The 13,259-nt window shown below is 48.2% G+C and overlaps 1 protein-coding gene across 3 annotated transcripts in view; it reads right to left on the bottom strand.

Moving 5' to 3' along the window:
* FYB2 (FYN binding protein 2) overlaps positions 1 to 13,259 on the bottom strand; it is a 108,675-nt gene that overhangs the window by 56,804 nt on the left and 38,612 nt on the right. For all 3 annotated transcript variants that reach the window (XM_077450639.1, XM_077450641.1, XM_077450640.1), the window contains exons 6-9: positions 10,975 to 11,014; positions 9,718 to 9,812; positions 2,524 to 2,573; positions 1,624 to 1,649 (exon numbers count right to left, since the gene is read on the bottom strand). In XM_077450639.1, coding sequence (XP_077306765.1) covers positions 1,624 to 1,649; positions 2,524 to 2,573; positions 9,718 to 9,812; positions 10,975 to 11,014 — 211 coding nt within the window. The remainder of the gene's footprint in view (positions 1 to 1,623; positions 1,650 to 2,523; positions 2,574 to 9,717; positions 9,813 to 10,974; positions 11,015 to 13,259) is intronic.

Genomic DNA, 13,259 nt, shown 5'->3' with positions numbered 1-13,259 from the left:
GCTGCACCAATAGGCTGTACTGATGGGGAGGCACCGATATGCAGCAGTGATGGGCACTGATGAGGAGGCACCAATATGCAGCAGTGAGGGGCACTGATGAGGAGGCACCAATATGCAGCAGTCATGGGCACTGATGAGGAGGCACCAATCTGCAGCAGTGAGGGGCACTAATGAGGCGGCACCAATATGCAGCAGTGAGGGGCACTGATGAGGAGGCACCAATATGCAGCAGTGAGGGGCACTGATGAGGAGGCACCAATATGCAGCAGTGAGGGGCACTGATGAGGAGGCACCAATATGCAGCAGTGAGGGGCACTGATGAGGAGGCACCGATATGCAGCAGTGATGGGCACTGATGAGGAGGCACCAATATGCAGCAGTGATGGGCACTGATGAGGAGGCACCAATATGCAGCAGTGATGGGCACTGATGAGGAGGCACCAATATGCAGCAGTGATGGGCACTGATGAGGAGGCACCAATATGCAGCAGTGAGGGGCACTGATGAGGCGGCACCAATATGCAGCAGTGAGGGGCACTGATGAGGCGGCACCAATATGCAGCAGTGAGGGCACTGATGAGGCGGCACCAATATGCAGCAGTGAGGGGCACTGATGAGGAGGCACCAATATGCAGCAGTGAGGGGCACTGATGAGGAGGCACCAATATGCAGCAGTGAGGGGCACTGATGAGGCGGCACCAATATGCAGCAGTGAGGGGCACTGATGAGGAGGCACCAATATGAAGTAGTGAGGGGCACTGATGAGGAGGCACCAATATGCAGCAGTGATGGGCACTGATGAGGAGGCACCAATATGCAGCAGTGAGGGGCACTGATGAGGAGGCACCAATATGCAGCAGTGAGGGGCACTGATGAGGAGGCACCAATATGCAGCAGTGATGGGCACTGATGAGGAGGCACCAATATGCAGCAGTGAGGGGCACTGATGAGGAGGCACCAATATGCAGCAGTGATGGGCACTGATGAGGAGGCACCAATATGCAGCAGTGATGGGCAGCACTGACAGGTGGAATGGATGGGCAGCACTGTTGGGTACAGAGTGGCATCACTGATGGGCACTGTTAGGGTTGCATTGTAATCAGAGCACTGACAATGATCAGTGCCCTGATCACCTATACACGTCTCCCCTGTGAGGAAATGCCGCTGATTGGCTGTCCTCTCCTCACACCCTGTCAGTGTGAGGTGAGGAGAGCCAATAAAACGGTATCTCCTTGTTTACATCTAACCGGCTGTGATTGGACGCAGCTGATCACATGAGTAAAGAGCCGTGACCCCGGCTCTTTGAAGAGTCACCCCGTGTCCCTGGGAGCGGGCGCGCGATCGCGGCTAAACTGGGTGCCGTCATATGAGGTCATCCCAGAACAAGAGCCGCCCCCGGCGGGAGGCGGTTAATGGATGTCAAACACAGATAGAAATGATTGATTATATGATCATCACTGTAATAAGCAAAGTGTAGAGAAAAAACATTTTAAAAATTTTCTTTTTTAAATATTTCACCCCCCCCCCCCCCCCCATAACTAGCCGAGTGTCTGTGCGGAAACATTGTAACAAAACACTCCGAGCCAAATCTAATGATTGCTGTACAAAGGGGAGGAATCTCACCGATAATCTTTATTTTCTTCTGCAACCTGACAAAAAGAAAACATTTGTATAAAGTCGAGTAACAAAAGTGAAGGTTTCAACATTTGCAAAGCGTTTTCATTCTGGAGAATTCCCAGAATGCAGACAGACCAGCCTGACCGGCCGGGACAGAAATTAGAGCTCAATATATCTGCAACAAAGTATGAACTTCACATTCCGGATATGTACACCCTGTCCGTCCGTCCGTCCCTCCGCAGCTTAAACCTCAGACATGAAACATGAACAAAGCACATCCCTCTATAGTGTGTACTGGACTCAATCCAGAGCACCAAGTGTCATTTCTGTCTGCTGCCTCCTTCCTCCGCTATCTGCACGAGTCACTTCTGACAAGTTTTTCTGACACCAAGAGAAAAATGGTGACCGGGGGAGGGAGCTCCAGCACACAGCCTGTGATTGACAGCCTCAGCCCTGTTCCTGTGTGAGGGGGGTGGGGGGCGTCTCTTTCCTCCAGTCAGCTCTCAGAGCTCTCCTCACTGGCTCTGCAAAGTGTAAATTTAGCTTCTTGCCCTCTCTTTTCTGACAGCTCAGACAAGCTTTATAATTCAGCACTTTGAACAGAAGTAAGGCTGCAGATAGACAGGTACAACTTATGTAGGAGGATTTGTTTCATCGCCATGAATAGACACTTCACTGGGTGTATGCGAGGGGTTACAATCACTTTAAGGGGGAGCGGTTGAGGGACAGCAAAAAACCATGGCTTCACCCCTAAACCCCCCCAACCATTTAAATGAACCTTTAGATGATTTCACATCAGCAGGCAGAGATACACATTGATGTAAACATTTTGTAAAGGGAGGAAAGGTCGGCTTTAACTATGCCAATCATAACCCCAAACTGCCCCAGTACCAGAGGAGGACCTACCTCATACACCGTCTCTCCGGGAGGATCTCGGGTATGTACAGAGCCTGAAACTGAATAAAGTGAGAAGATTTAATACACAAATGGAAGTTCTAGAGGTCAAAAAATAAATAAAAAATAATTTTGTTCATTGTAGTGAATGTGACTTCAAACATTGATTGGTGGAGAATCAATTGCTGTCATTAAAAAAAGCATGCAGCTGGGAGATTCACCTGCAGTGAATGTTTAATGAGGGTCGGATATATGGCTTTCTTTTCCGGTCATTATTATCATTTGTTTCATTTCCTTATTACTAAAAATTATTTTGTTATATAGAGCAGCCCTGGGTGTCAAAAAATAAAAATAAAAAAATAAATAAAATCACGTCATCTTTTACCCTCCTGGTCATGCTGAAACTCTGTACGCAGCGCACCACCCAAACCCTGCACTCTTTACGCAGCGCGTGCACCCCTGGACCCTGCACTCTGTACGCAGCGCGTGCACCCCCTGGACCCTGCACTCTGTACGCAGCGCGTGCACCCCTGGACCCTGCACTCTGTACGCAGCGCGTGCACCCCTGGACCCTGCACTCTGTACGCAGCGCGTGCACCCTGGACCCTGCACTCTGTACGCAGCACACCCCCCCCGGACCCTGCACTCTGTAGCCAGCGCGCGCACCCCCGGACCCTGCACTCTGTAGCCAGCACGCGCACCCCCGGACCCTGCACTCTGTAGCCAGCGCGCGCACCCCCGGACCCTGCACTCTGTAGCCAGCGCGCGCACCCCCGGAACCCTGCACTCTGTAGCCACGCGCGCACCCCCGGACCCTGCACTCTGTAGCCAGCGCGCGCACCCCCGGACCCTGCACTCTGTAGCCAGCGCGCGCACCCCCGGACCCTGCACTCTGTAGCCAGCGCGCCGCACCCCCGGACCCTGCACTCTGTAGCCAGCGCGCGCACCCCCGGACCCTGCACTCTGTAGCCAGCGCGCACCCTTGAACCCGGCACTTTGCACACAGCGCGCACCCTTGAACCCGGCACTTTGCACACAGCGCGCACCCCCAAACCCGGCACTCTGTACGCAGCGCATCCCCGAACTATGCATTCCTGGCATTTCCTCTTTAAAGTCCTCCCCCTGTTTCTGTCATTTGACCACACCCATTCGATGGGGGTTCAGCGAAGGGGCATGGTTGAGTCCTTGCACCTATTTTCTTAAAAAAAAAAAAGTGCTGCATAAAAATGTATATAACAGACTTGACCATTCACCATTTTTTGTCAAATAACTTTTTATTAGTTTAAAGTGAAACATTACACGTCAAACACTTCGGTACAGCATTGGGGGAGCGAAAGAAAGAGAACAGAAAAATTACAGGGGAGAACATACCATAAAAGCATATTGGCTTACATAGTATAGCCACCTGGAGCAGGTACAAGCCAGGCCAGGTAGAGCTATTCACAGACAGCATGTTCTGCAACACATGTAAGACAGGGATAAAGTCCAACCAATAATAAACCAATCCTCAAGACTCAACCGCCAGTCAAGAGTGGCAATCCGAGGATACATGTGTCGACTAATTGTGTAAGATACTTATAATACACTTTAACCCAATCAAACACCCCCCCTCGGGGGGGGGGGGGGGGGGTTGGAAGAGTGATAGGTATAAGAGAAAGGAAGAAGGGAAAAAGAGAAAAAAAGAGAAGAAAGGGATACCAAAGGATAGAAAGAAAGGTTAGAGAGGAAAAGGAGGGGGTAGGGGTGGGTAGTCATCCGAAAACTTCCGCTTGCCTGTCAGGGTCGATTGCCCTTAAGATTCCAGGGATTCCAGACTACGTCATGCGCTTCCAGCCGGTCCTGTATCCTGGCGGTCATCCTCTCCATAAGCTCCACATCTCTAATGCGGGCGTATAATGCGTCCGGGGTAGGGGGGTGCGTTTTTTTCCAGTGGAGTGCAACAAGACACCTCGCTGCGGTCAAGATATGGCGGGATAATTTCTGTAGGGATTTGGACAGTTTGGGGAAAGGGACTCCCAGTAAAAAGTGCTTTGGGTTCAAGTCCAGGGGTTGGTCCAGGACACTGGCCAAGAGCGTACGGACTTCCGTCCAGAAAGGGACTATACGAGGGCATTGCCAGTATATATGCAAGAGGGTGCCCTTATGCCCCACACAGCGCCAGCACCGGTCTGTTGTAGAAGGATAAATAGCGTGCAGGACATCCGGGGTCATGTACCAGAAGAACAATATTTTGTATGCATTCTCCCGGTAGAGCGTACACATGGAACTCTTGGATGCCTGTGACCAAATCACCCGCCATTGCTCCTCCGTGAACACTTCACCCAGAGCCTCCTCCCATTTAAGCATATATGCATGTTTGCCATTAAGACCCATAGGAAAGGCGTTAATTATTTTATAAATATCCGAGATCATCCCCCTCTGTGCCGTACCTGCTGAGACAACTATTTCAAACATGGTAGGCGGGGAGAAACGGAGGTTCTGATGAGATGGTCTGGGCAAAGTGACGGATTTGTAAGTAACTATAGAAGCTCTGCCGGGGGAGGTCAAACCGGGATTGGAGTTCAGTGTAAGTCAGTAGTCTCCTAGATCTGGGATCCACCAGAGATCTCAGATGGAAAAGGTTCCGGGAGGACCAGGGGTGTTGCATCTGGCGAGATAGGCTATCTGGCACTCGAGGGTTGGATATAAAAGAGGTCAGGAGCGATTTAGCCGAGGTCAGGGCAAACGCCTTGGAAGACCTACGCCATAGGTTCTGCAGGTGGGACATGGGGCCCAACAATTGGGACTGAGGAATCACTGCCGCCGCACTCCAGAGCATACTATTAGGGTGTATAGGGGCCAACCACCGGGATTCAATTTCCGACCAGCGATTGTGAGGCCTCTGGGTAGTCCAAGAAGCGACCGCGCGGAGTTGGGCAGCCTGATAGTACCTGACTAGGTCCGGGAACGCTAACCCCCCATCCGATTTGGAGGCGGTCATAACCGAGCGAGGTATCCTGTGCCTTTTATAGTTCCATACAAATCGAAGTAGGTCCCTTTGCAATTTTTTCAGGTGAGAGGAGGGGACTGGAATGGGGAGGGTCTGAAAAAGATAAAGGAGTTTCGGGAGGATAGCCATCTTCACAGAGGCTATTCTACCAAGCAGAGAGATTTGGTGTTTCCGCCACTGTAGCAACAGACGCCTAATATCTCCATAGAGGGATGGGTAGTTGCCTGATAGAGGGAGGTATAGGTTGGGGTGATGTTTACCCCCAGGTATCGAAGGGAGGTGGACCCCCCAGTGGTAGGGAAAGTTGGATCGTAGGTGTTCCACCTCCAACGGTGGAATGTTAATCGGGAGGGCTTCGGATTTCGACGCATTAAGTTTGTAACCCGATAGCGCACTGTAACGATCTAATTCCATATGCAAGTTGGGCAGGGATATCCTGGGTTGGGTAAGAGTAAGAATTACGTCGTCCGCAAATAGCGAGATCTTAAACTCCTGGCCTCGCACCGGAACCCCTCTTATAGCCTGGTTCCGCCTGATAGACGCCGCCAGGGGTTCAATACAGAGGGCAAATAGTAGGGGTGACAGCGGGCATCCCTGACGCGTACCGTTGGAGATGGAAAAGGGCGAAGAGGTGGCAAAGGGGGTCTTCACTTGAGAAGACGGGTTGGAGTAAAGATGTTGTATGGCCCGCAAAAAAGGTCCCTCCATCCCTATGTGGGTCAGGGTGGCGAACAGGAAGGGCCAACCCAGTCTATCAAATGCTTTTTCTGCGTCCAAGCTCAGGAGCAGGGACGGCACTCCCTCCCTGTTCGCCACCTCGACCAGGTCTATCACCTTCCGGGTGTTATCCCCTGCTTGTCGGAGGGGGACAAAGCCCACTTGGTCCTTATGGATCAAAGAGGGTAGGACCTTGTTAAGGCGCAGAGATAACAATTTAGTAAAAATTTTTAGGTCCGCGTTCAACAGCGCAATGGGTCTATAATTCGCGCAATGGATGGGGTCCTTATCTGGCTTGGGGATTAAGGTAAGGAAGGAACGTTGCATATCTGAGGGGACGGTGTTTTCTGTAGAAAAGCATTCATTCACCATTTTTAATGGGTTGAAGGACCTTTTAGGAGTGCACACCGAAGTGTACAGGGCATATGTAATGAACAGTGTCACTCCCCCTCCATGTACACCAGCAATTCCCAGGTGTGAAATTGACAGCCGAAACTTGCTCTCCACCACAGAAGAATCTTTATTGGCCAAAACATTACCAGGTTAAGGACCCAAAGCTGAATGCCAGTATTTCAGCCACTTTGTAAAAATTGCAGGAATACCATGAATCAAGTCTAAAGAGGCGTCTGCCATCTCACAGACCTTTTTCAATAATTAAATCTGACAGGTTTAGAGTATTCCTGAAGGAGAACATCCCAGAGAGCTCCACTGTGGCTCACTGTAGTCTCCATTTCGTCAAGAGTAGAGTCGCTGGAACTGCTATGCCTTATGCCCTGTACACACGGACGGACATTCCGACCACAAAATCCGTCAGCTTTTTTCCGACGGATTTTGTCCGAAACTGGTGTCGCATACACACGGTCAGACAGAGTTTTTGGAAAATCCGATCGTTCGGAACGTGATGATGTTCATTCATTACGACGGCACTACGTTGAGTCTAGTAGCCAATAGCTTTGGTCTCGTTATTTGATCTGAGCATGCGTGGCACTTTGTCCGATCGGAAATTCTCTACAAAACCATCGGAAAAAGTCAGAGCGGATTTTTTTGTCGGAAAATTTGAGATACTGCTCTTTTTCCGTCTGAATTTCCGACGGGAAAAGTCTGATAACCCCCCACACACGATCGGATTTTCCGTCAACATAAATCGGACAACGATCGGACCTTTTCCGTCAGAATTTCAGACCGTGTACACAGGGCATAACCCTCCATTTGCCCATTCACAGAAGCCTTTGTATTACGTTAAATCATTAAAAAAAATACCAAATCTGCTCTGTGTGATTCTCTCCTCCCACAGCCAAAAGATTCCTCCGGGGAGCACAATAAACCGGTTACATTTAAGTAATAGAGATAAGTCCCAGAGGCGATATGCACCAAATTGGACTCAACTCTGCACTTTTTTGCAAAGTTGCTGAATTCTTAGAATTCGGCTTTAAAGTGATATTAAAGTCTCTATTTTTTTTCTTGAAAAATAATAAAAATTTTTAAAAGGAAAGCTGGAATGGAAATGCCGGGTAGTCGCTCACACCAAACCCATAGGCAGTTCCATCCAGCCATATAGTGAATTGGACTATACCGTTACACACACGCAATATTTTTTACTTTTTGCTATAATAAATATCCCCCCCCCCCCCCCAAAAAAAAAAAAAAAAAAATATAAGAAAACATTTTTTTCCCCCTCAGTTTAGGCCGATACATAGTCTACATATTTTTGGTAAAAAAAAAAACGCAATAAGCGTATATTGAGTGGTTTGCGCGAAAGTTATAGCGTCTACAAAATAGGGGATAGTTTTATGACTTTTTTATTATTCTTTTTTTTTTTTTTTTTTTTTTTTTTACTAGTAATGGCGGTGATCAGCGATTTTTAAATCGAGACTGCGACATTATGGTGGACACGTCAGACAATTTTGACACATTTTTGGGACCATTGTCATTTTTACAGCAATCAATGCTATAAAATTGCATTGATTACTGTAAAAATGTCACCGGCAGTGAATGGGTTAACCACTAGGTGGCAGTGAAGAGGTTACGTGTGTCCTAGTGCGTGTTCTAACTGAAGGGGGGGGCTGTGCAGGGGAAATGACAGATCGTCTGTTCATACGCTGTATGAACAGATGATCTGTCTTTTCTCCCCTCAGAGAACCGGAGACTGTGCGTTTACACACACAGGTCCCGGTTGTGCCCCGAGCGATCGCGGGAGCCCGCCGGTGATCGTGACCACTGGGCACTCACATCGGCTCCGTGGGCGAGCAGGGGGGGGGGGGGGGCGCCTCTGGTGGAGCGCTCGGGCCCCCTAGTGGCCGTCTATGGTACCGACGTACCATGATGGTGATTCGCGGCAGTCGAGCCACGTTGCCACAGTATAAGCCAGGGGTTAAGCGCGGTTAAGCCAGGGGTCTCAAACTGGTGGCCCTCCAGCTGTTGAAAAACTACAAGTCCCATGAGGCATTGCAAGGCTGACAGTTAAGAGCAAGACTCCCAAAGGCAATGGCATGATGGGACTTGTAGTTTCGCAACATCTGGGAGGGCCACCAGTTTGAGACCCCTGGGTTAAGCAAATGATTAGAGCCGTGGCTTCAATTGGCTTCAAAAAAGGGTCGGCTCGGGGCATGGAGCCCTGCATAGGGCGCCCCGGAGCCCACCCAGTTTTGTGACAATAGCAAATTAATAGTCGCTGTCGTCTTCCCAATTCTCCTCCCGGCCAATCAGGAAAAAGGGTCCCGAAAACCGATTGGCCTGGGAGTCTTAGGGTTCCCTGGCCAGTCGTGTCTCAGGACACACTTTTTGGTTTGGCTGGGAGCCAACGGCCCGTGGAACCAGGGATGGCATAAAATCAGCAAATCAACTTCAGCTTTGGGTTAGCCAGTAACCAGATCACTGAAGCTCCAAACATTTGGCATAAATTGGTGGACAACGCTGGACAGAACTCAACTGCTCATTCTTGAACAATGCAGTACACAGTGACTTGCAAAGTACAGTAATAACTTTGTAGCAAGCAGGGCTGGACTGGGACAGAAATTTGGCCCTGGACTTCATCCAGACCGGCCCACTTACATCAGAGTGTCCCATCAGCGCCCCCTTACATCAGAGTGTCCCATCAGCACCCCCTTACATCAGAGTGTCCCATCAGCACCCCCTTACATCAGAGTGTCCCATCAGCACCCCCTTACATTAGAGTGTCCCATCAGCACCCCCTTACATTAGAGTGTCCCATCAGCACCCCCTTACATTAGAGTGTCCCATCAGCACCCCCTTACATCAGAGTGTCCCATCAGCACCCCCTTACATCAGAGTGTCCCATCAGCACCCCCTTACATCAGAGTGTCCCATCAGCACCCCCTTACATCAGAGTGTCCCATCAGCACCCCCTTACATCAGAGTGGCCTACTGAGCCATCGGCCCACCGGGAAACTCCCGGTAGTCCCAATGGCCAGTACATGCCTGGTAGCAAGGTAACTATGGGCACATTCAATAACAACTGAGAATGAAGAAATTATCCTTACCAGGTTCGTCTACCTCATACACATTGTTATCCCCTGGAGCTTCTTGGAACATCTCCACGTCGTCATAACACTCGCGCCCTCCCTCTGGGCTTGGGCTGGAACAGAGATATTTCAACAGTCATATCTTCCCCCAGGGCTGATCACACTCCCCTGTCTGGTCCATATTTTACATTTCATATGATCTTAAAATTAATCTAAAATGTAAACTTTTTTTTTTTTTTTTTATACAGAGATTCACTCCTCTTCCTTAAAGCTGAACTCCGAGATCAGCAAATATTGCCTAAATCCATTCGTCATGTGTATTCTTGATCTTTGTGTATTTCTTCCAGATCTGTGCAGTAATCCAGTGCGAGACTTCCTGTAATAAAGACCGCTCACTGCTGCCCCCTCTCCTTGTGCAGGAAGACTGGTCTCGTCTCCGCCCCCTTCTGCAGGCAGCCTGTAGTGGGTGGAGCCTGCTGGGGCACCTCCCACAGCTCTGCTCTCTGCACAGGCTATGTACAGTGGACACGTGCACTGCCGAAAAAACGTTTCATTCGTTTTTTTTTTGTTTTTTTTTTCCAGGTCATTCATTATGATCACAGTTCGTTATTTTAAATACATTCGTAACTTCGGAAAAATTAGAATTCCTTATGTTCCATTCGGTTAGATGCAGCATTCGTAAATTTGAAAATTCGCAAATCCGAAATAATAAGTATTGGAATTTCCTTTCAAATTTGGCCGTTTATGAACGCAACGAATACGAATTATCTGAAATAACGAATGCCGCATCAAAACAAATGGAACGTAACAAATAATAAAAGAAACGTTTTTATCGTTATTTATGATTATTAAATTTGTTACGTTCCATTCGTTTTGATGCGGCATTTGTTATTTCGGATAATTTGGAACTTCAGATAAATTCGTATTCATTACATTCACCAACAGCCAAATTTGAAAGGAAATTCCGATACCTATAATTTAATAAATTAGTAACAGTTATTATTCGTTCGTTATTATTTTGGAGTTTCGTTCTTAATTTTCAGATTTTCGTTCTTTTGAAATTTTCATCCTTATTTTCGTAAAAATTCGTTAAAACGGGGTTTCGTTCATTCGAATATTTCCAAATTAACGAATTTGTCGAATTTCAAAAAAGGCTTCGGAATGAAACAAATTGCACATGTCTAATGTACAGCACAGTGATGATGTCACTGCCATATTTACAAGGGTGAAAAGAAAACTGTCATTTTTATAATCTTAGTATACGGTTTGCTGTACCTTGGGGGACACGGTTTGGACGTCTTGACTTTTGGTGTTCCTGCAATAAACAAAATAATTTTTTGAAAACGTATCTTTTTGATATTAAAAAAAATATATATATATAAATGTTTTAATTAACAGAAAAAAAACTGGAGTACAAACATGAGGAATGGCAATGCCAACATGCAGGGCCGGTGCTACCACTAGGCAAACTAGGCAGCCGCCTAGGGTGCAAAGCTGCCTAGGGGCGCCCAGCTGCTGGTTTCTATCCGCATCTGCATGCTCTGCAGGCTGCAGCATGTAACTAACTCAGACCGACCGGTAGTGTAATTAGAGGTGCAGCGCAGCACTGGAGCCAACACTAGAGGGAGCCGATGCTTCCTGTACAGCAGCGCCTCCTGTCACATGGGCAGGGCAAAGGGGGTGGAGTCATGGGTGGAGCCAACGGGGCGGCAAAATTAGGTTTTCGCCTAGGGTGTCAAAAATCCTTGCACCAGCCCTGCCAACATGTACTATATGGCACCAATGAAGAAACATTTGCTCCGGTGTAATGTGTTATTCTCATTTAGTGGGAGTTTCATTTCACATTACGGAAGACAAACAGAATCAAATTTATTCTTTATTAACCACTAGCCGACCAGCGCACGAAGATGCAAGTCGGCACACTGGCACGCCTGGGCAAATGGGCATACAGGTATGTCCCCTTAAAAATCGCAGCACTGTGCCCGCCGCGTACTCCGTGCCCGTGGGTCCCGCGGACACGACGTCCGCTGGGGGGCCCGTGATCGTGCCACGGATCGGAAGAATGGGGAGATGCCTATGTAAAGAAGGCATTTCCCTGTTCTGCCTTGTGACATGACAGAGATCACTGCTCCCCGTCATCGGGAGCATCGCTGTCATGTCAGTTAGAACACCTGCCTAGGATACACTTAACCCCTTGATCGCCCCCTAGTGTTTACATACCTCCCAACATTTTGAGATGGGAATGAGGGACACCTACTAGTAAATGTATGTAGACATAGGACACGCCCCCTGCCACACCCTCTTAAAGGAGAATTAACCCCCAAAAAAAGGTTAATTAAATCCACAAGGACTTTTTTTTTTTACCACTACTATTCCTTTATATTGGCTTTTAAAATGTACAAATGCAGCAATTTAGAAATCAGATAAAAGGTTTAGTGCTGGGAAACACTTATTGATAGATAAAAAGTGCATTTTATATACAATTATATCGATCAGACCAAAATGAGGGACAAATGAGGAGGAATGAGGAACAGAGGGACATTGCTCCAAATCAGGGACAGTTGGGAGCTGTGTGTTTAACCCCTTCCCTGCCAGTGTCATTTACACAGTAATCAGTGGCCATTTATAGCACTGATCGCTGTATAAATGACAGTGGTCCCAAATTAGTGTCAAAAGTGTCCGATGTGTCCGCCATAACGTCGGTGTCATGATAAAAATCCCATATAGACGCCATTACTAATAAAAAAAAGTCATAAATCTATCCCCTATTTTGTAGACGTTATAACTTTTGCACAAAGCAATCAATCGGCACAGTGGTGTAGTGGTAAGCACTCTCGCCTAGCAGTAAAAAGGGTTACTGGTTTGGATCCCAACCACAACACTACCTGCCTGGAGTTTGCATGTTCTCCCTGTGCCTGCCTAGGTTTCCTCTGGGTGCTCCAGTTTCCTCCCACACTCCAAAGACATGCAGGTAGGTTAATTGGCTTCTGTCCAAAATTGGCCCTAGTATATGAATGGGGACCTTGGATTGTGGGCTCCTTGAGGGTAGGGACCGATGTGAGTGTGCGATATATGTGTAAATTGATGGCCCTATATGGGTATTAGGGGTGCAACGGATCATCACTGATCCGTGATCTGAACGGGTCACCCCGGTCGGATCGGCACACGCCGCGATCTGCAGAGCGCTCCACGTTCTCGGCCTTAGGAAAGGCAGCGGCTTTGGCCTAGCTTCGAAGCGGTGGCCATCTTTCTACACCCAATGTGATCACTCCGTCAAAAGACAGAGCGATCACCTGTAAACAAACCGGTGGCGATACCCAGCCATGCTCGGCTGTACCCAGCCAATATTACAGTGGGGGAGATGTGGATATTACAGTGGGGGAGATGTGGATATTACAGTGGGGGATATGTGGATATTACAGTGGGGGAGATGTGGATATTACAGTGGGGGAGATGTGGATATTACAGTGGGGGAGATGTGGATATTACAGTGGGGACTATATGGTGGTGGAATTTTCACAGGTTTTTGCAAATTCAATTATTATTTGCTGATCCGAAAA

This window comes from Lithobates pipiens, unplaced genomic scaffold, assembly GCF_037356315.1.
Source record: "Lithobates pipiens isolate NorthernLeopardFrog02 unplaced genomic scaffold, aLitPip1_a1.2 Scaffold_23, whole genome shotgun sequence".
NCBI lineage: Eukaryota > Metazoa > Chordata > Amphibia > Anura > Ranidae > Lithobates > Lithobates pipiens.
This window is presented reverse-complemented; position numbering and strand designations above follow the sequence as displayed.